The 21,846-nt window shown below is 43.2% G+C and overlaps 1 protein-coding gene and 2 non-coding genes across 9 annotated transcripts in view; 2 read left to right on the forward strand and 1 right to left on the reverse strand.

The window, feature by feature from the left end:
* Positions 1–21,846, forward strand: part of RhoBTB (Rho-related BTB domain containing) — a 319,208-nt gene that overhangs the window by 275,170 nt on the left and 22,192 nt on the right. For all 7 annotated transcript variants that reach the window (XM_050193352.3, XM_072286083.1, XM_055061279.2 and 4 more), the window contains 2 exons: positions 6,206–6,324; positions 18,319–18,747. In XM_050193352.3, the coding sequence (XP_050049309.1) occupies positions 6,206–6,324; positions 18,319–18,747 (548 nt within the window). The remainder of the gene's footprint in view (positions 1–6,205; positions 6,325–18,318; positions 18,748–21,846) is intronic.
* On the reverse strand, positions 4,820–4,892 carry TRNAT-AGU (transfer RNA threonine (anticodon AGU)). The gene has a single exon. It is a non-coding gene; the product is annotated as a tRNA-Thr (tRNA).
* Positions 5,404–5,476, forward strand: TRNAT-UGU (transfer RNA threonine (anticodon UGU)). The gene has a single exon. It is a non-coding gene; the product is annotated as a tRNA-Thr (tRNA).

The raw sequence follows: 21,846 nt of genomic DNA on the forward strand, positions 1-21,846 counted from the left end.
GGATGAAAAAGAAAGGAGGGATGGGTGGGGTCATGACAAAAAACATTGCATGGTCACTCCAACATGGCAGAATGCCACTGAGCAAAGTTGCTTGTGGGTCGATGGCAATGGGAGAGAGCCTCTGCTGCTCAGAGGTAGCTTTCCTCCTCACAGTTGCCCCTGTCTCGGCTACTACAAAACCTTTCTTCGAAATTTGTGCTGGAGAATGCTCTCTATATGGCCCTTAACAACTTCTAGCATATGACAGAGCTTGTTGAGGGGCCCTTTAACTTATCAGGATAGGACTTTCATATTTCCAGAGTTCTTTAAAAATATGCTGCACTGCACTGCTCGCAAGATAGAAAAATTAAAACAGTGTATTCATAATCGGTGCCCTTCATTTTGGGGTATTTATGCATTACAAAGTTTAGAGGACAAAACTGTTGACTTTTTTCTAGACACTGTTACAGATTTATAGCTTTCCTTTCCATTATTTTTACTAATACAATTAATTACAAACAAAAAGCAGTCATCTTTTTTCAGACTAAGTGCACTTCATTTGCACAAACAGGTTTCAAACGGTTGGAACAAGTAAGTGTTTTCTGACTCGCATTACATTTTTTTTTCTAGCTGCACACAATGGCATTTCAAGTTACAACCTTTATATGACCGTGCTAGGTTTGTTGAGTGTTTCCACTTGCATTAACACAGAATGACACTGGCATGTACACAAGCAGCTATTTGGGAGGATGTGCAGTCACATTGTTTTCCCAAACCAGTCTTCAAGTGGTATTCACTTCCATCACATATAGTAGCTTTGAACAGCGATTTTTTTGTTGCCTTTTTCACTGAGCTATAACCACTTCTCTTAACACCTGTTTAACTTTTGTGCTTCTCAACTACTAGCTAGGTAAAGAAAAAAAAGTGCACATTAATTGCACTTTAATTTTCACTTTTACATTTTGTTGTTTCTTGACTGAAATGTATGCATAGGTGTATGTCGGTCAGTTTGCAATTTTTGTTTGAGCTCATGCTTTGAGTGATGTTCTATGCTGTCTATTTCTGCATTAGTCTTCCTTTTGATCATGTACCCACTGCCCAGCCCTGCTGTGACGTTTTGTTGCTGCAAAGATGACTGTAAATGAACAAAATCATGACCTTTAGAGCCATGCTTTCCTTCTGGGGGGCAGCATGGTATTCAGGACGGTATTACTGTTCTGGGAGCTAGCAGAGAACAATTAGGCATCACATTAACTAAAATTGTTTAACTATTTTATTACTGACTCTAAGGACCATGTTGCAATGACACTATTGCAGGTGGAAACATGGCAGACTAGAGTAAGTTATGCGATTTTAAAAGTGCCAGTTGTGATATTTGTCTAAAATTGTTCACATTTATTATTCTAGAAGTGGGCGCATTTACCCACGTGGAATTTGGCACTGTTGTGATGCTAAGCAGCTCACTGCATTGGCCTGCCATGCTGAGGAATGCCATGTGTCATCGTGTGCTTGTACTGCAAGCCACGCTCTGTCACAAACAGATGTGCATTGCAAGATAAGAAACACACACACACAGAAAGTGAACCCAATGGCTAAAAGAAGACAAACGAGGCATGAAGCATCACCTGTGCAAGCACTTCCAGTGCTCTTGTGCACCCATTTTCAGAATCACAGCAGAGAAATGTAAACAATTGCTGACAGATCTCTTGGCCATGGCCGACTCTTCTAAAATTTCGTAAATTAGTTTAGCCTCCTATAGTGAGTCTTTACAAGATTGTCATGAAAACATAGGCCATAAAGCCAGTAATTAAAATGTTAACTGTTGTTGATTAAAAATCAGACTTCAGTGGTGGAACAGCTGCAGCAATTGCTCCAAATTGCACCTAGAGCGCACCTTTGCGCACTCCTGCTCCAACACAGCATTTTAGTGGAGAATTGCACCAAGCCTGTGCCAAAGAAGTGCAAGAGCTGCCTCGCTAGTAAAACTGTAACCAAAACCTAAAGCGTGCTATCATAATCATCATCGGGGTGGACCGAGTGGCCATTGCCACTGATATAGTATATGCCATCAGCCCTTGCAAACTATTTTTGCTCTTTTGTGGCATTTCTCCCTGGTAGAGGTTCCAGTGTTCTCCCGTTATGCGGTCTTTTCATTTGTGCTGTTTCTGGTGCAGTTCTTTATTCCATGTACTACTGTGGCACAGAGACTGCCAAATCAAAAAAGAAGCTTGGGATAATGTTCGGTCATTCATTGTTTAGCATAGTTGTTGATGGTGTCACTTTAGAGATACCTTGTAATATGTGTATGTGTACTCAACAGCTGGCAGGAGGAGGAGGAAAAAAGTGAGGGGAAGACAGGGACATTAGCAATTGCTGGCTAATAATTTGCTAGTAGTAGGGACGTTCCTTGTAACTTTGCACAATTGGGAGGGCAGGTCCCATGGTTATAATTTAAACAGCTTTCACATGACCCAATGCACAGCTAGGCAGGAGACAGTTTGCACGTTAGAAGTAAAGAAACCTCTGGACATTTTCACTGCAACTTCAATTTAGTCGTGCACACCCTATACATGTAGTGCACGCCGACGGATGCACCACTCGTGATGCTCTTGCGAAGTGCGCTCGGAAAGGAGGCAGTCGTCCGCTGTAGTTTTCAGTATCTTTGCTCGTGCTTCTGTTTTATTCACGTTTTTTTTAGCAAAATAAGCAACACCCTTCGCATGTGTGTGGTGTTCAAAGCTTGAAGGCATGTCCTAGAAGAATAGTTGCCCGGTGAGGTGCTCAAGTGCCTGCAAAAAACTTGCCAGAGACACGGTTCTAATCATTTCCTGCTAGGCTGCATGAGTGGCAGTAATCAACATTGGCAGCAACAGCAGAAATGTTTGGCGGGGAGTTTGTTTGTTCTCATGCTTTCTTATGTCATCTCGGTGTCTTTTGTCATTGATAATGTTTGCACGGGTGAGCGAAGAAGTTAATCCAATTTACTCATGTTTTGTTTGGTTTCTCCACAGTGTAGCATGCGGGTTAAAGGAATTTCGCTTAGGTTCTGAATGCCACTTGCCGCTTCTACTGTTTGCGGCTTCTTTACTGTTGCTCTAGCTAGGGCACACGACTGCCCAAGTGTATTGTGTTGTATGTTAAAGCTGCAGAAGCTTGCAAGGACTGATTTTGTTGGTTTTATGAGGCCTACCTGTTAAATTGCCACACCAACTGTCACGCAGTTCATGTTTTTGGATCTATTTAATGCATGACTTCATGCATGTTGAACTGTTGTTAGTTGCTTCATGCAGCACTGTTCATTTTTTTAACCTCACCTTGATTTTTACCTCGCCTTGTTTGTAAGGGGCTAAAGTCAGGCTGTGTTTTATCGGAGCGATTAAAGGCAAGTGCTTCTTTAACAGCTTTATTCTTCTCACCTGAAGGCATCTTCGATATTACGCTTTCTTGGGAAATGTGTTGGAAAAGAGGTAGCTCGGGGCAAGGATTACTGTTCGATTTTCGGTGAAAAGTTTGCATCAAGTTTGGGAAGTTGTCGCACCTTGATGCTGCCTGAGCAGGCTTACCGCACAAAGCGATTTGCTTGTTTCACAGCCTAGTCCCTTTTTGCGTGTGTATTTTGTACTCAATTGAATTCTTCCTTATTATCTCTTGCGGCGTAGGAGTGCAATGCCTACGCCACAAGACACTAAACCTGGCCTTGCCGCCAGTGCTCATGCACCTTGGCCAGCGCCTTTAAATATACCGTGCAGCATATCTCTTCCATAACATTCGGAAAAGCATAGTGAAAAGTTGTTAAAACTTTAGCTTCATATATTCCCAACCAGGTCACTAAGGAAACTGCAAGTTGAGAAAACTGCAACAGGAAGGGCAGTTGATGTATGCAGCAGAATTGCATCGAGCATCGATGGTACAGTGCTAACTTGCGCTGTTTTTGGCGGCTTCATTGACTAGTGTACGCATTTCCATTAACAAAGTCGCAGTTACTCTTTTTTGAGAGGACTTTGATGGCACTTCTTCGACGATGTCACGTGTATTCATCGGCAGAAATATCACCACAACGTGTGCAGGCATCGCGCCGTGTGGAGCCATTTGAGATATAAGTCTGCACCAACGACGTGTGCCAATTATTGAGGTACAGAAACAGTATTACGGTAAGGGTAGAATTAAAAAAGACGAATGATCGAGACGTCTCATTAGTCAACAAAACCAAGGGGCTACTTAACATGAGCTCATCTTCATATACCTGGGCTTCATTGCGCTGGCCTGCGAGATGCACCTGGCACATATGCAGGCTGGGTTGTCCCAAACTCCAGTAACATTGTGTGCACGTCCACTCTCATAGAGGCCCGTGCCTTTTCCGCAGCTGTCACCATAGAAGAAGCGGTCTAGCCCATGAATAAAGGAGAAATCACAGCCGTGAACGTCAGCCATCCTTGCTGCAAAGGGTCATCATCTGCTACTTCTCCCGAGTGTACTTTCGAAAGTGCCCACTAGTTGACCATCAGTGGCGCCTCTATAGGCCACGCACTGCGCATATAGGGCATGGTCTTTCTTACATGTCCTTTATCTTTTATTTTCTTTTTTTCCTCACTTGAAGTGTGGCAAACACACATATGCCTGTTGGAAGTCGATATGGTGCAAGCGGCTTTATATTGTGATACACACAGAGGGAAATGACAAGAAAAGGGATTAACCGAGGGGCCCGATTTTTATTAGTCATATCATAAGAAGCCAACAAATACTGACACCAAGGACAACATAGGCGAAATAACTTGTGCTTAATAAATGAAATAAAGAAAATGATAAATTAACGGTAATGAAAGTGGATGAATAAACAACTTGCCACAGGTGGGGAACGATCCCACAACCTTCGCATTACTCGTGCGATGCTCTACCAATTGAGCTACCGCGGCGCTGTTTCCCCATCCACTTTCTTGAGTATTTATGTTTCCTAGTAGAACCCTGGGAGTGTTAGCCAGCGCCACCACTCACAAACCTTGGCAGTGGATGTGGAACATCCTTTCTACCGCAGGCGTCACGATAACGTGATCTTTTTTGGGTGCAAGCAACCGGTCAATAAACCCACACATGCTACCTGAAGGCATCAATGTTGCTGGATTCGAGACCCTTGTTATGTAATGAATGAGAAGAAAGGGGCTTAACCGACGGGCCCGATTTTTATTAGTCATATCATAAGAAGCCAACAAACACTGACACCAAGGACAATATAGGGGAAATTACTTGTGCTTAATAAATGAAATATAGAAACAATAAATTAACGGAAATGAAAGTGGATGAAAAAACAACTTGCCGCAGCTGGGGAACAATCCCGCTAACACTCCTAGGGTTCACACTCCCAGGGTTCACACTCCCAGGGTTCTACTAGAAAACATAAATACCCTAGAAAGTGGATGGGGAAATGGCGCCGCGGTAGCTCAATTGGTAGAGCATCGCACGTGTAATGCGAAGGTTGTGGGGTCGTTCCCCACCTGTGGCAAGTTGTTTATTCATCCACTTTCATTACCGTTAATTTATCATTTTTTTATTGCATTTATTAAGCACAAGTTATTTCCCCTATGTTGTCCTTGGTGTCAGTGTTTGTTGGCTTCTTATGATATGACACAAAGGGAAAGGCATTCTATTAAAAATAATGAAACTAGTCTGGTAATTTTTATTCCAAATGCTGCATTGATTAGCATGAAGCTGCCAACTCTGCTGTATTCGGCGCCTATTTCATTGTATAGGTGTATATTGTACAGTGCTCCAAAAGTGCTTATCGCTGTGCTGAATCAGCTTTTTGCCTGTGCCCAGGTCTGCACCAAAAGGTCAAATGGCTGTTCCACCACTGAGAACCTGGCAGCTACTCATTCGTGTATTGTTTACCAAACTGAGTGCACATACAGTAAAGAAAAAATTCTCATAGCATTCCAGATATTTTTAAAGAAATCCATTCTCCCACTCTCAAGAAAAAAATACAACCTGGTATATATAGTGTGTCCACATAGGTACTATGATGGCTAATATTTATTTCATCTGTAATGTACTACGAATTTGTCTAATTGTACTGATTTATTACAGATTATGGTCTGCTTCACATTGTTTCTAAATCAGTTACAAATGTTTCTTTGAGTGCTAAAACAGTTTTTATGACCAATTAGACAACAAATAGTGTCATATTAGATAATATTTGTAACCTAAAGGGTACTGTCTTGACTTGCTTATGCAGATGTACTCTTTCGGCTGGATGATGGCTTCTGCTCAGCCCATCGGCCGTTACTGATGGCACGGTGTGAAATGATGGCAGCCATGTTCAGTGGAGACTTCCGGGAAAGTTCTGCCAAAGTGGTAAAAAAACATTATTTTGTTTAAACAATAGTGACTTGCCTTCCTGCTTTGAACATATGTAAAGGTTTGTCAATGAAAGATCCTTGGATTTGAAGCCAGGGGTGGTAGAAACTACTGCACTCTCTTAAAAGGTGTGCCACATGGCAGCCATGAAAATAAACACTCCAAATGGGATTGTTTCAGGTGGATTCTAAAATGACAATACAGTTGGCTTCTGTTAATTCAACTTTGATTTATGAAGATTTATTTTATGAAGATTTTACTTTAAGAACGCGTTATTTGTGTAGCCATATCCACATTTTAGGTGAAGCCTCTTACAACACCAGCCAACACAAGCCTCGCAGACACATACACCGTCATTCCCATGACGGCACAGCGCCCCTTAGGAAACTCCCATAGACAGTGATGCCAGATTTCCCTCTAGGTGTTATAGTGAGAAACTCTATGCTGGCAACCATGGATGGTGACAAAAAGAAAAAGGGGGGGGGGCTATTTTCTTCACGTAGATTTCGTGTAGGCTCATGCAGATGACTATAGTCTCAGGCATAGGTTATGATGTAGTGTGCCGCATTTGGCTCATTGGGCTGTAGCCAATCAGAGCAGACTGTGCGTCGTCTTCTGCACAAGCAGACGAAAAGCGTTTGACTTTGCACTTACTGGCTGCGTATATGCCCTTGCCTGAAACTAAAAGCCAGTCTACGAGTTTTCTTTGAGCAACAAATCTAGACAAATTGCAGCTAAATAAATCGCAAATGTGCAGTGCATAAAGACAACATCTCTATGCATATAATACAGTGTGGAGTCTGAAACAGCTTGCACAATCTGTGAGCAAAATAATTTTGTCTTTGTGGAGGATGAGCTCACCTTTTCTGTGACCATTTGTGACACATGGTCATGCCAGCACTTTGCTGCACATTCCTGCAGCAAACCTTCATTATCGTCATCCTGTCAGTGCTGACAGTCACAGACAAAATGACACCACATGTTTGCAACGCCAGCTTGTTTGTTTGTCTGTTACCTACACTCATCGAAACAATGGTGTAAAAAGTGTATTTTTGATGCTACACTACTGCTGTAAAAAAATGGCTTCGTGAGGTGGGCAGAACTGCACTTTTTCTACACCATCAAAAAAAAAATGGTGACTTCTACACTACCTGCACTTGTGTAGCCAGTGTAGGTAAAAAAAGAGCCCTAACATCTTGCATAGCATGATAACGCCCCACTTTAAGACTGATTATGAAAGCACATTCAAGCGATAAGTTGTTTTATGTTAGGCTATCAGCAGCAAGTTGTGTCACGTGGTCTTGGCATTACGGAAAATCGTGTGTGTCACAGGACAAACTAACAAAGTGGTTGTCTAGGCATAGGGCGCCATCTTGTTTGTGATTGTTGCAGACCTGTTAGATAACTGCAGAATATCAAACGTTCTGTGGACCATACAGAAGACAACACATTATCATTCTTCATAGGCAGCAATAAACTACCATCTGAGAGTGATGAGGATGGACATTTAGTAAATAAATTGCCACTCTGTGAAGGTAAAGTTCGCTGGTTTCATCTTTTCCTTATTGCCACACTTTCTACTTTGTTTAAGAGCTCTAATGTAATTTTTGTTATTTTTCTGCTTTGAGCCCACTAAAATTGGGTGCAGCTCACATTTGATTCAAGAATGCGTTGGTAGTGGGAAAAATGCTGCCAAATGAATCAACAGCGCGTTTTGGTGTTTTTTCTGCCTCTTATTTTATCCAACGTATTTTGTTAGTCCAGCCAGAAACGGATTAATTGATGTCAACTGTATTTGCTGCGTAGCGTGGGCAAGTGCATTAAATGTTTATTACATACCACAGTCCAAAGACCAACCAGAAAGGAAAAAAAGAAATAGCAGTCATGGCTACAAAAATAAGTACATATTAGGAAATTAGAAGGAAAAAAATAAAACCATCGAACTACAAACTACCAAGAAACACATATTTTTTTTTTCAGCATAGCATTACCACCACAAAAAGAAATCTCAGGTACACAGCTCTATGCCCCTCTGTACTTTAACCAGATGGAAAGATTAAATTTTGCAAGGTGTGATATCATCTTGAGAATGCTGGTGAACAAAAAAGAAATGCTGGGCAAAGAGGCTTTGGATGGGAATGCTTGTAATGGCTTCAGTGATTATGTATTTGTGGCACTTGGGGACAGATGCATCTTGTCAGGTTTTACTTTACCGTGGGAGCTGGTTCCTATCTAAATACATGGGAACAAAGAAATTGTTTGGTTCAGCATTCATGTTTGTTTAATATTCAAGAAAACTTAAAATCCTACAAGAACAGATTTTTAATTTAGGTAATCATTCATTCTACAAAAATTGCCAAGAGTAAGGGAAAGAAACATCAAGCTTACTCCTTTGTAGCTCAGCAATAAAAAAAGGTAGCATTAGGACATTTCTCAAACAGTAATGCAATTGATATGGCATAATAAATTATATCACTAATTTACAAGTATGCTGACAGTTAGAGCTTGATTTACGAAGTATTTGGGGATTGAAAATAATTTTGTTACATCGACAACTCAACTAAATTGAAGATGCTAGAAACACCTCATGCATATAACATTATATTTATTCAAGAAAAAAAAGGTGTAATTTTTGCCTGCGTTATGCACAGAAAGTCCCATTAAGCACGTCTTTCATTCTTTCAAGAGAGTTGCAAACCTTTTAGCAGGTCAATAAGACGTTATTAATTTGGGTGAGACATAGAGTTAGGTTAGCTGAGGAACTAGTGCTGCCTGTCAGTAAGCGGGGGAAATCGTAGAGAGTGGCTAGCTTGACGAGGCAGACAGCAACGAAGATCATGTGACCAGGAGCATTCGTATTGCCATGTAAGCTTTCTTAATCTTCTTTTTAAAACCCGTTCTTTCTTCAATATTGATTGTGTCATTATGTGCAACGACTGAAATGGCAACGAGGATCCATTAATGAAACCAATGCAGTCAAGCAACTGGAAAACATACCAGCATTCAATGTGTGCAAGCAACGACACAGGCAGTAAGGTCATGAAAATGCAACAAGCAACAAACATGGTTCAGTCAAAGACAGACTGAAGAAAAATCTGAACAGGGTCGACAACATGTGGCATATCAGCACGTCCCCCACCCCCGCGGTGTCATCGAATGAGACGTCCCATTCTCGACAACAAAGCATGGCATGCAACGAGCGAACAACCGGCATGGCTGATCAAGCCGATTAAGTAAAGCACTGAACACTCAACGATGAGTACCGCAGTAAAGACCTACATGGATACCCTCAACAAAACAGGTTTTTTTCCCAAAATGCCCATGATACAGTAAAACCTCGTTAAACCGTACCCGCTTAAAGGGACACTAAAGGTTACCAGAAACTCAAGTTAAAGTGGTAGAGCAATGTTCTAGAACGTTTAAGGCGTCAATTTAATCGCGAACAGAGCTTTAGTAACCGAGAAATTGAGGTAAATGCATGACACGATTTGAGACCCCCCAGCGACATTCCGGTACTAGCCCGATGACGAAAGGACTCCTCATAATTTGTGTTACTAATACTCAACTACTCGTATTAAAAATATCATTTCATTCGATTATAAGACGGAAAAAAATGCTACTTGTCTACGTCTATTCGACTCTAAGAAAAAATAACATTTTGACGTTACCCTTCGCTAATATGGGTGTTCGAAAGGTTTCGTTTTCGCTCGACTCTGCGCGCTCGACTCTGCGCCGCGCACGCTTTGGAGTTTCAGTACTTTCGTTATCGCGTCGTGCTGTGAGGGTTCTGCTGGTTCGCGACACTTTCATTTGGAACAAGCAGCGAGAATGCCACGTCCATGTGATGTCGTGGGAAGCTCTCGTTGCTTTCCCGCTCCGGAGAGCCGGTGTCGAGGCCGCCGTCGTAGTACGCAACGACGCCGGCAGTGCGAGCCCTCAGCAGCAGGTCGCGCTCGTCGGTGCTCAAATCGCTGAAGTTGAGCCCACCATCGCGAGCCAATCTGTCGGTGTCAGGGTCCATTGCGACGAGCGTCGAAGTTTGCGCCATAGAATGAAGTACCAGCATATGGGCGTCTTGCGCTGGAGTTTGAGGTATAGTAGCGGCGCCTGGTGGCGGTGCGGGAAACGACATCTGGGTCGCGCCAGCTTGGGTCGTATTGAGCCCTGGCTGTGGCGAAGCACGTTTCTAGGCCGAGTTTTGCGTCGGTTCGCACTTTTTTATGCCCTGTTGCGAGTGCGAAAAGGCTCATCACTTCTCACAGATCGCGCCGACCACGCTGCGAGCTCGCCGCAGCCTATAGTTTAACGAAAACGGACTCTCCGTGTGCCGTGGGACGTAATGTGGGACGTAATTCGTTTCTCCTTCCGCTAGCCACCATACTCCCGCTTTCGCTCTGCTGTCGGCTCTGTCTTGGCTCTGTTTCTGGCCGTGCGTTTGCGTTTTGCGCAGAAAAGCCGTAGCGCCGTCTGCGGACGCCGTTCTACTCACCGTTGGCGCAACGTCACTATGAGACCATGATGTCAGTACTCCTGGATCGGAGGGCGGGCGATTTGAACTGCGCTAGCGGTACGCGGACGCTTCAGAACGCATTTTCTCTTAAAATAAGTCTCTCCTTGGAACGAAACAAGCGTTTCGAGGTTTCTGTGATGGTATTTCAACAGTCCACGTTGACTTAATAGTAACCTTTAGTGTCCCTTTAAACAGTAGTTTCGTTTTAAAAGTAGTAAAGTCAAATCCCCCACTCAGCGGCCGTTGAACATAATGTGTTTTGTATCCGCACAAACCGTACCGCTTATTACGTACGTATTGGTTAACACGTAGTGTTTCCACTTTTCATCGCGCAAACACGGCGGTGCATCGTCTCCATCCGGCAGCCTGGCAGAACAACCAGCCTCAGAGATCAGAAGAACGGCCTCCAAGCGCCCTGTGCGTTTCCGCGTGAAGCCACATCAACACCAACATCATTTCGGCGCCATGCCAGAGAGCGTTTTGGTGTCATGCAAGCAAGGACTTGTGTCACTGCCGAATCTCGGATAAAAAAGATGCCGGGTGCTTAGCATAGGAGAAAAATTAGGCATCATCCGTGCTATCGAACGTGACATGAAGAAGTCGGCGCTGGCACACGACAAGGATCTACTGTTGACTACGATGTGTGGCATTTGGAATGCTTGGGAGCGTTGCTGTGACCGCGAAGAGATGTCGGCTACGAGGTTTGACTTTTCGCCATCGTTGCCTCTGTTGTTGCAAATGTCGACTAGCAACAGCGATGAGGACAGCACAGAAAGTGACAGTGTGGGTGATTCAGGCCCGACTGTGGCAGAAGCTGCGCATTACGTCAGCCTCATGAATGCAATCGTCGTGACAAGAACAGCACCCTGCAATTAAAAAGGTGCCCCGCAACTTCTGCAATGCTACGCCGCGCCCGTGCACGGAGAATATGCAACGCCAATGAGGAATCTGCCATCCGAGTGTTTGCCGAGGTGGCTGGATGAAATGCTGGCTCGCAGCTTCAGTAAGTTTTAGACCGCTGTCGTCACTACTAGGCCGCCGTGGCATCAAACGAAAATAAAACTTTTGTCGCACGAAGTGAATAAATACTGGAAGCTTTTTTCCCCCCTTTCATCGCACTCTCACTGAGTTCCGTTTTTGACAGGTAAGTGGGTGATCTCATGCCATTTCGGTTAAGCAGTACTACCGTTTAGTACATACTTTTTCCGAGCCCCGGCGAACTACGGTTTAACGAGGTTTCACTGTAATATGAACCTAAGCCACAAACAGCACAACAGAGCTCACAATGCTTGCAACGATGATGCAAATGATCGCATGATTGTTAGAACAACAAATGAGACCACAAGTAAACACAGTCAATGCAGTAAACAACAGCAATAACACTACACGACTGGCAAACGAAGGCACTGTGGTCCAAATCACTAAAATGCCTTACCTCGCAACAACTCACTAACGTTCTCCAGGACAGCCAACTAAAGCCTAGATGAATGCATCATTTCCGCGGGGAGCATGCACGAAAGATGTTCATGGACTGACATGGCTATGGTAAATGCTGAAATTTCCAGGCTTCACAGGCACGCAGCAGCTTGGAATAGCACAAACAGCATAGACCTCAAGGGATGAACAACTTTGATAATGGCATTATAAAAGGAGTTCGACAAGCAGCCATTGTTCTGCGAATGTGTGGAGAATGTCAACGCATGGCGACAAAAGGAAGCTGAAACTACAGTCAACGACCGATTTTTCGGACCCTCTAGGGAACGTAAAACGTCCGAAAATTCAGGCAGTCCGAAAAAATGAATGCATGCAAAAAAACGCACCCTTTTTATTTTTTTCTCAGATCTAGAGGTAAAGGGCGAAGTAACAGGCTTCCGAAACCCTGCCACAGCATCAGTGAAGTGGCTATAAAAAGAGGCGTTCTAAAACTCTGTATGCAGCCGACTGCCGGTTTATTATGTACATGTGCATCGTCGGGCAGCCGGTGTTATTGCTGCAGTGGCTTGAAGAACTTGCCGATTGTTGTTTTGACGGCGTTCCGGTTGCATGCGATCATATTCGCCTCGATCTGAGCAAGGGTCATGTCAGCACTGTACACCGATGAAAGAGTCAACAGTGCTCGCGTCAACTCGGCGCCTGTAGGTGGCGCAGGCATTGGCTCCTCATTTTCAACATCGGAGTCCTCTGAATCCCCCACAACCCGACGGACTATTTCCTCGTCAGTCAGTTCTGCGCGGAAGTCGAGCTCGTTGTCAGCGTCAACAAACTGTTCAAAAGTTATTTCCGTGGGTATGGAAACCCCAGCAGAGCGGAGGTCGTTGATCACGTCGTCCAACGGTACTGCTTTCCACGCTTCGATGCCATCGGCGAGGACGACGAAGACGGAGTGGGCGCCATCGAAGGCAAGCGAAATCCTCAAGTTCCGAACAGTGGAGTTCGCTCACGAGCGTCGAAGCACCTAGGCCTAGCGTCGCAGAGCACACTTGACACAACAGACAACCACACACCACGCTAGGCAAAACGTGGCCTGCGCAAACAAACAAACAAAATGGCGCCGATGGCGCCGCTCCGGAAACTCCGCCGGAGGCGAAAGTGCGGCGATGAACATAGCCAGCGTGGCCAGACCAAATCGGTGTGTGACGACTAGATTCGGCTAGTTGTGCTTCAAAGCGGTGATATGCTTCGGCTGCAAGTGGATTTCCTTCTCAAGGGCGCTGCGCGAGGAGCCAAAAATTCCTTCCGTCCGTCAAAAAGTCCGGAAAATTGGACGGCGGGGGGTTCGAGCGTCCGAAACTTCAGATGTCCTTATACATTGATTCTATGGGGCTCGTGGCGGTGCCGCGAAGACGTCCGAAATATCAGGCATGTCCGAAAATTTGGGCGTCCGAAAATTCAGTCGTTGACTGTATTACTGACTGCAAGAACTGCCAAGTGCAACGCGTAAAATGCAGCTAGTTTGCCCTAAGCAACGATGATGACATCGTAAACTGGTTAATTCAAGGCCAGAAAATACGATCAGAAAATGCGAGGCCCATGCTGGCAGCTTTCTAAGATCTGAGGTAAGGGAGCATGTCGGAATTTATTAACTACGTCCAACAATTCTACGGGTGCATGACTTCAGTGAAAGGTGATAGCAAGATTATAAAGCCATTCCCGCAGAACGAGCCACCAAAGAACACAGTAAAAGATTATCAGCAGCAAGGCAACCCCACAAGACTTCCTGCGTATACCTGAGCTCACTGCCTTCAGTTGGGACACCACACGAAAGAGTGCACGAAACCCGACACACATGCCGAGGAGGAGAAAGTAGAAGCCACACCGCAGAAAGAAGAAAGAGCAGCGCGACAACAGCATACCAACTACACTGTGAGGGCATGCTCAGAGAATAACATAATCCTCATACACACGACGATCAATGGCATTGAGACGCTAGCACTGTAGGACATGGGATCTACTACGACTCTAGTATCGAGTGCAGAACAGCATAAGTTCGATATAGTTTCAGACAAGCACTGCACACTCAAAGGGCCATTCAGTGACTCAACGGCACCTGTAGGAGCAATGCAAGGCCACATTGCCATCGGGAATGCAAGCACAACCATCAATGTAAAAGTGGTCAGACTTGCCACACAGCGTCGTCATAGGGACTGAATGGTGAGAGTACATCACATTCGACTACAGATGGAATCCATACGCTTGAGTGGATAGAAAAAAATGGTTCACAACAAGCACCACAAATTTAAGACAAAAAGAAAGAAAAACATCCTCCCTCGACAACTGCTGTGCAATGATAAAAATGGAGGAACCACTACAGCAGTATGCGGAACTGTCGCCTAGAACAATTTTGGCAAGCAAGGGAGTTGCAAACTTCAATCACTGGATGAAATGCGACATGAAATCTCTCAAGTGGAACCAGCAGATTTTACCGCGGATTAAACACAAAAGATGAGGTCAGTGCTGATCTCAAACGTTCGTGTTTTTGCTAACCTGACCAATGAATTTGATCTGTGCATGGCGTGCCGAGCACACAATTAACCTCACCTATGAGAAACCAGTGTGTATGCAACCATATACGACAAGTGATTTGAGCAGAATGTTCATTAGCCTAGGAACTGAGAGCTGGCTGCAAAAGAGCATCATCCACAAGTTGAAGTCCATGTATGCCTCACCTGTGATCGTTGTGGACCAACCACTACATGAATCGACACCAAAGAGAATGAGCATCGACTGCAGTTTCCTCAATGCCAAGACGATCAAATGGGCTTGCCCAATGACAAAAATTGACACACTACTCCTCAAAGTGCCACGGTCGTGCCTTTTCTCGAAACTTCACGTGAAGAAAGCACATTCCTCGCCATCCCAATACACAAGGACGACATCCAGAAGGCAGCATTCATGATTGAAGACATACTATGAGCTGACACATATGATTTTCGGTTTGTGCACAGTACAATCAACCATGCAAAGCATCATAGATAAAGGGCTGCAACCGCTCATCGACAGCAGACATGTCATTGTGTATATGGACAACATATGCATCTCCACGAATGATGTTGAGCAGGACATCCAAACCGTGAACGATGTTCTGAAGTGACTGAGACCTCAGCCTACAAGTGGACATTAGGAAGTGCACTTTCGCGGCCGACTCTATCAACTTTTTATGGTAGTACGTAATTTCAAGAGACAGAGCTGCCATAGACTCATGGTGGACAAGTGCCTTAAAGAACTATGGATAACCGTTCGGGCTATTCGCTGACATTGACAATCGTTGTCGGTGGTTTCTGCATAATTTTTGTTGAAGAGTTGCTTGTAATATTTTGTACCTCAGTTGTTCTTAATTTATCTACTTCCGGCTGGTTTTTGTTTAAAGAGGAACTGGTAGAACTTACCTTTATTTCTTAAATGCAACAAATTTCCTTCAAATCGATTTAGAGGTAGTCTAATAAAAGCATTTTACCATTTCACGTCTCTAATATAGAAAAATTGGAGTTGGCCTCTAAGATAAAAGTTCTTAATATTTCTTCTTTGCCTTTACTCACCACAATGAGAACAGTGTACCCAACCAACCAGACTGGTGTGCTGCTAAGGTTTTATTCATTGCTCTTGCATATGGTTGCGTAAGTTGTACAGCTGGCACTTTGTAAAATGCATAGCTGCCTGAATCAAGCACAAATCAAATTTTGGTTCTCAGGTTAGTAGACAAACAAGCTGTAGGTGTCCCCAAGCCACTAGTAGGGAGCTTTATCAAAGCATATGTGCAAAAAAGGGGCAAGGATAGGTTATTAGATAATGGTCCTGTGCGTTTCTTAATTATTTACGTGAACATAGAAGTGAATGGCAGTGTACACTTGTGTGCTTGTAGCTTTTGCAACACCGAACCAAGCCCATGGTTAACTTAGGAGGACCCATTTAAACTGCAACATTTATCATTTCCAACATTCATTTTCATTTGAGATTACATGCGTGTGCCACACAATGCTAGGTGGTGGCAAAAACTAAAAAACTAAGCATTCAGAAAATACTTTTTTTTTTATTACACATCTGGATAGCAAATTTTTTTTTTCAGATTTGAAAATAACATAGGGGTAGTAAATTCACAACTTGTTTGTGAAAATACGAACTAACAAGAACCATGTTTACTAGAAATTTCAGAGTTGATAGGAGTTCAGTTCTGCCACAAGTGCTCGATGCTACAGGTACAGTTAGGGCAAACATTTGTTGAAAGGCTTGCAAAAGCAGAAAGTCATAGTATACTTGAAGTGTGGCTATGGAGGATTAGAACATTGCTTTTGTGTGACAGATTTCAAAATACAATGCTTGCAGAATGTTCCATCCATCTAACTTTGTCCACTGCCATGCTGTATCAAAACTATCGTCGTATTCGGCGACATCAGAATCACTGCATGTGCTTATAGCACTAAGAACACTGCCATCACTGTCAATGCTTTTGTGTAAAAGCAAATCATGTCAATCAAATGAAAGCCACACATTTATGATGGGCTCGGCAAAACGCGAGTGGCAGCCACTATTTTTTAAATTTCTGCCAGTCGAATGGAGTCTGTTGGCCTCCTAGCAGGGGGCCAAAGAGAGTACTTGCCAGAACGTCAAAATGGATTGGATGAGCACAGCCGATTGCCAGTGGTTGAAAAGAGCACCCAAACACATGAACGAGACAAACTTGTCATTGGCACTTTTTTGCAAAAAAGAGAAAAATGTAACCGAGCAAGACTTGTCCACTGCACTTAAAGGGTTAACTCATTGGATTCTACCACTGGCAGCAGTCAGGCTAGCCACTGTGATTCCCATGGCTCAATCAAAGTGGTCATGCATGAGCAGGGAACATGCCAAATATTTTAAGGCCAGAAGTGGGAGCATTGTCATGCAAGTCACACATTTCTGCTTGGAATTTGCTTTACAGTCAGTTTCACTGATCTTGTGCATTGTTAATGCTCCATGTGTGGCACACACACTGGGCCTGCTCGGATTATGTCACTGCTCTACTGTGTAGTAGTTGCTTGAAAATAGTGTTGGTGCTTTACATTGGTTGTAGTCTAGTGTATGACGAAAGCTCGTCAAGTGAAGATGGCACATAGTCAAAATAAAGATAAAATGAACTGCAAATAGATAAAATTACTGCTGCGCTCTTCTCCCGCACATTCCGCATCTGCTCCGATCCTGGACAGCACAAACAAGAGTTAGCTGTGGCAAAACAGGACCTGTCCAACAATTGCTGCCTTTCCCAGCTACTGAGGATGTGCAAGAACTGCATTCTTCAGTTGCTAACTGTGAAATGGTACAGGAAAAAGAGAAGCAGAGGCGTGCAGCCATCCCCTATGCACAAGGAATCAGCGAGGCACTTGCAAGAATCTTTTGCACACACGATGTAAAAATCGCCCACGTGCCAAGACAATTAAAACAACACATTGTATCACAAGGTTTCCCAGCGTAATCTACAAAATACCGTGCAAGAATTGTGGCTCGTTCTACATAGGTGAAAGTGGAAGATTTAAAAGAAGGATTCAGCAGTACCAGAACAATGTCGGGAAAGGCAACAAAAGCTCGCATGCCTTGGTGGACCATCGCATGTCTACTAACTACATCATTGATTGGGATTCTGCTGGTGTATTCACAACAAAGAAGTGTCTATCTTTACATCTGCTTTTGAACTTTTATGTACTCAATTGACAACACGTGTGGCAAACTGAATGCAGAGTAGTCTGCCTGAGATATACATGCGCACCCTGTGCCACTGAATGCATAAATAGTCGTACCCTCTGATGCTTCTCGTTGCTGTGAACAGTGAACCTGTAGCAGCCCCAAAACTACCAATTATCTTTATATTTTTTTTCAACCTTAGGCTAGTGATCATTTTCTTTTGACCATACACTTTGTTGACATTGAAGTGACTTTTTTATATGGTATGTCTGGAGTCTCCACTTATAGCATAAACATTAAGGTGCACATGTTTTTCTTCCCCAAAACAGGTGCACTTTCCAGGTGTCAGCTGTAAGTGCTTCCGATATCTGTTGACATACCTGTACCAGGACTCGTTGTGCAATGAAGTGAATGCCAGCAACTGTCTCGAGCTTGTCAAGCTTGCTGACCAGCTTTGTTTGCCACGGCTGGTGGCACTCATTGAAGAAAGAGTTGTCCAAGAGCTCAATGAAACCGACCGATATGCTAGTGCCAAGGAGGAACCTACATTACAGAAAAATTCCAGCAATGTCTATAAAAAGGCTAGTGAGTCCTTGGAGAGCAATGGAGAAGCACAGTCAAAGAAGCCCCTTGGCTCTTCCGAAAGGCTGACCAACTCCCCAGAGAAAGCTGGTGATGACTCTCAGAAGGTGGCTGGTGTCCCCAAGGATGTTATGGACGTCTCAGAAGTGGCCTTGCAGCTCCTGGAACCTTGCCAGGTAAGCACAAGAACAATGCGAAAGAACAGGATGAGCATTTCACTAGCATCTGCACCTTAATTACAAATGGTTAGAAAATGTACATAAACATGGAATGCCCATGTTTGGGCTTTGCATGAACTAGGAAAAAGTTAAGAGCATCCTTGAATAAATGTGCTCCATCTCACCATAATTCGGCAAACTGCGAAATCTATGTGGGCAGAAAGAAAGAGAGCCAGTAAAATAATGTTCAGCCACATGACTACTAATCACAAGCTCGATGCCAAGGTGAAGCAAAAGGTGTCTGTTAAAAGTGGCCTGGGATCTGCACACGCATCTGCACTTTGCACTGCACTGGACACAAGGCTCAGACAGTGGTGTTTATGAAGCATTTCATAGCTTTTATTTTTGAAGAAACTAGCTAGATATTCTCCATGTCTTCCATGGCTTAACATGCTGTTTATTGTATTCTATGGGGTGCTTTATTCTTTTTGGCAATACAGACTTCATAATTTTTATAAAAAGGCTATAAGTGCAGCGAACATTACATTTTTGGAGTCTAATTCGTAGGCTAGGCGGACATACTTTGCTGCTAATAATGTGAGCTTCAGAGGGCTAATTAACAAAAAAAGTATTCGTTAACTTTTTTTATTGCCTTAAGGGCAGTTAGTGGCAAATTTGAATGAAGGCAGTGACATTTTAATACACCCTCATTTCTTAAAAATCTTGAAAGTCGCACCTAATTTGAAATATTCATAATCGAATTTTTATGATAAATCCAGGCAATATGAAAACTGAGTGCTGCGAGAGTGTAGAAAAGGCAGTCCCGCTATGATATCAGACCAAAATGCCTCGTGACAAGTGCAAGGAAGTTGGAAACCGGACGTCTCGGCCAGTTGCGGCAGCTGCTGATGAGGCATGTTTCGTCTGGTAAGCATGTGCAGCTCCGTGTCGTGTCAGGATTTGCCATGGCATGGTATCATTCAAACTTCACCACACACTTCTTTAAGGGGAATTGCCGTACGATGCGAAGTGAGTGGGATGCGCTCAGTCTTGATATTGCCTCGATTGACCTTTGGAATTTGATGATGAATATGTTGAATTAAGTACAATTTTCAAGATATTAAAAAAAATGGGTGTGCATCATAATGCGACTGCCTTCAAATTTGCTATTTAGGCAACTGCCCTGAAGGCACTAATAAAAAAACATAATTAATATTTGTTTATTAGCCTTTTGAAGTTGACATTATTATTGGCAAATTACGTCCACCTTGTCTAGGAGCTCGTCTGAAAAATGCCACATGCTGTGCTCATTACATTTTTTAATAAAAGATCTGTATGGTAAAAAAAAAGAACACCCTGTATTTATACTTGTTCTTCAATCCTGCTTGGGCCTAACCATGGCCTGCAGTATGTATAAAAAAAAATAAAGTGGTCTTTCAGGAGCTGTAGCATCGCTGTTTTTGTGTGCACAATAACAGTTCCTGGATTTGGTGCTCATTTTCAAAGCCTTCTGTTCGAAAATTTTGAAGAAAAATGATGCGTCAGGGAGGCAGTCATTTTCAGTGGAGCTGTTGAGTGAATTATAGTTGCCTATTATCAGCAAATTGCTTTCTTACTAAAGTTATATCCTTTTTACCCAGAGTAACTTGCTTTCAAGAAGGTAGGCCTCATCTTTGTTTTGTGCACTATTTTTAGTAGAACTGTTGAACTATTTATAGGTAATGGTTAAATTTATGATGACCTTCACATTCATAATGAAGCATAAACAAGAGTGGAAGAAAGGAACTTTTCACCATTGGCAGGAGCCAAACCCAGAGCCCCCACTTAACACATTTGATGACTTTTCAATAGAAATAACAGCAGTAGCGGTTAATCCATTCATTTTATCGGGTTTTTATTCACATGTGGGGAGTGTTTGCTAATTACAGTTGTGACAACGGTGGAGGATGTGGAACATCCATTAAACTGCTGCAAAGTATGTGATCTTAAGAGTGGACAACTGGCTTATAAGTACACATTACATCAGGGCACCAAGGCTGCCTGAGTTGAGGCCCCCTTGATATAATATTCGTATTAAGCTAACTGGGAGCTCAATTTTCAGTAACGACCAGTGAAGCTAACCAACAGCGAAGGTAAGGTAAAGTATAGGGCAAATGAACTATATTTAATTGAACTGTCAAATTAATTACAGATTAGGTTTAATTTATGATAATACTCAATTATTCGTAAAGGGGAAACAAATTAAAGATATAACTTTATCACAAAATTTCAGTTTGCTCTTGGTTGCAGATGAGCTCATGAGAAAAAAAAAAAAAGTATGGATTCATGTGAGATTTCAGTCTACACTTTTGCCCATACATATGCAGAGTATTGTTTCCATTCTGCACACAAATGGAATATTAAACATACCCATTAATGATATTAGAATTCTTCATTGAAAGTCAGTGTAGCCATGCTAACAGTAACTGAACCCTGATTCACAGTCACCCTCACTAAATGAAGGTGGCTTCGAAGCAGTACATTACCTCCCTTGCGCTTTGTAAATATAGACCCTTTTCATGGCAATCCCCTAGGCACCACCATGTTTTATCACATCTGGACCAGTCCATTGCTTGCCTCAGTTGCTTCCATGTTTAAAATGAATGTGCATGAGACCACTGTGGCTCAGCAAACCTTTGTTTTGGTGGATATCGTAGACGGTGACTGGGTGGATGACACGAAGCTTTGGCCATAGCTTCAGAGGACGTGCAAGTGCTTTCAGAGCTCATTACACCTTGTCCAAAGGGTGTGAGCAGCGTATATGGTGCTTGCAATAGAAGCGGGGATAGAAATGTATTTGAAGCTGTCTAAACTTTCTGCTTCTGAATTTAATCAGGGGCAGTGTCCTATCACGTTTGTTCTTTATTTGGCAATCACTTTCAAGCAGTAATGGCTTTTCAGGTTACTGACTCGGTAACTTTCCTTGGTGTGGTCCCTTTCTGGCTGTTTCTTTTCTGCCTATTCTCTTGCAGGTATGCTCAGTTGTGATAGATTTGTTTGCACTGAATGCAAGGTTTCAAATGTAGATTTTCTGTAGGTTGTAATAACTTGTAGTGGAAACATATTATTGCTAGTCAC

This window comes from Dermacentor andersoni, chromosome 1 (assembly GCF_023375885.2).
Source record: "Dermacentor andersoni chromosome 1, qqDerAnde1_hic_scaffold, whole genome shotgun sequence".
Classification (NCBI taxonomy): domain Eukaryota; kingdom Metazoa; phylum Arthropoda; class Arachnida; order Ixodida; family Ixodidae; genus Dermacentor; species Dermacentor andersoni.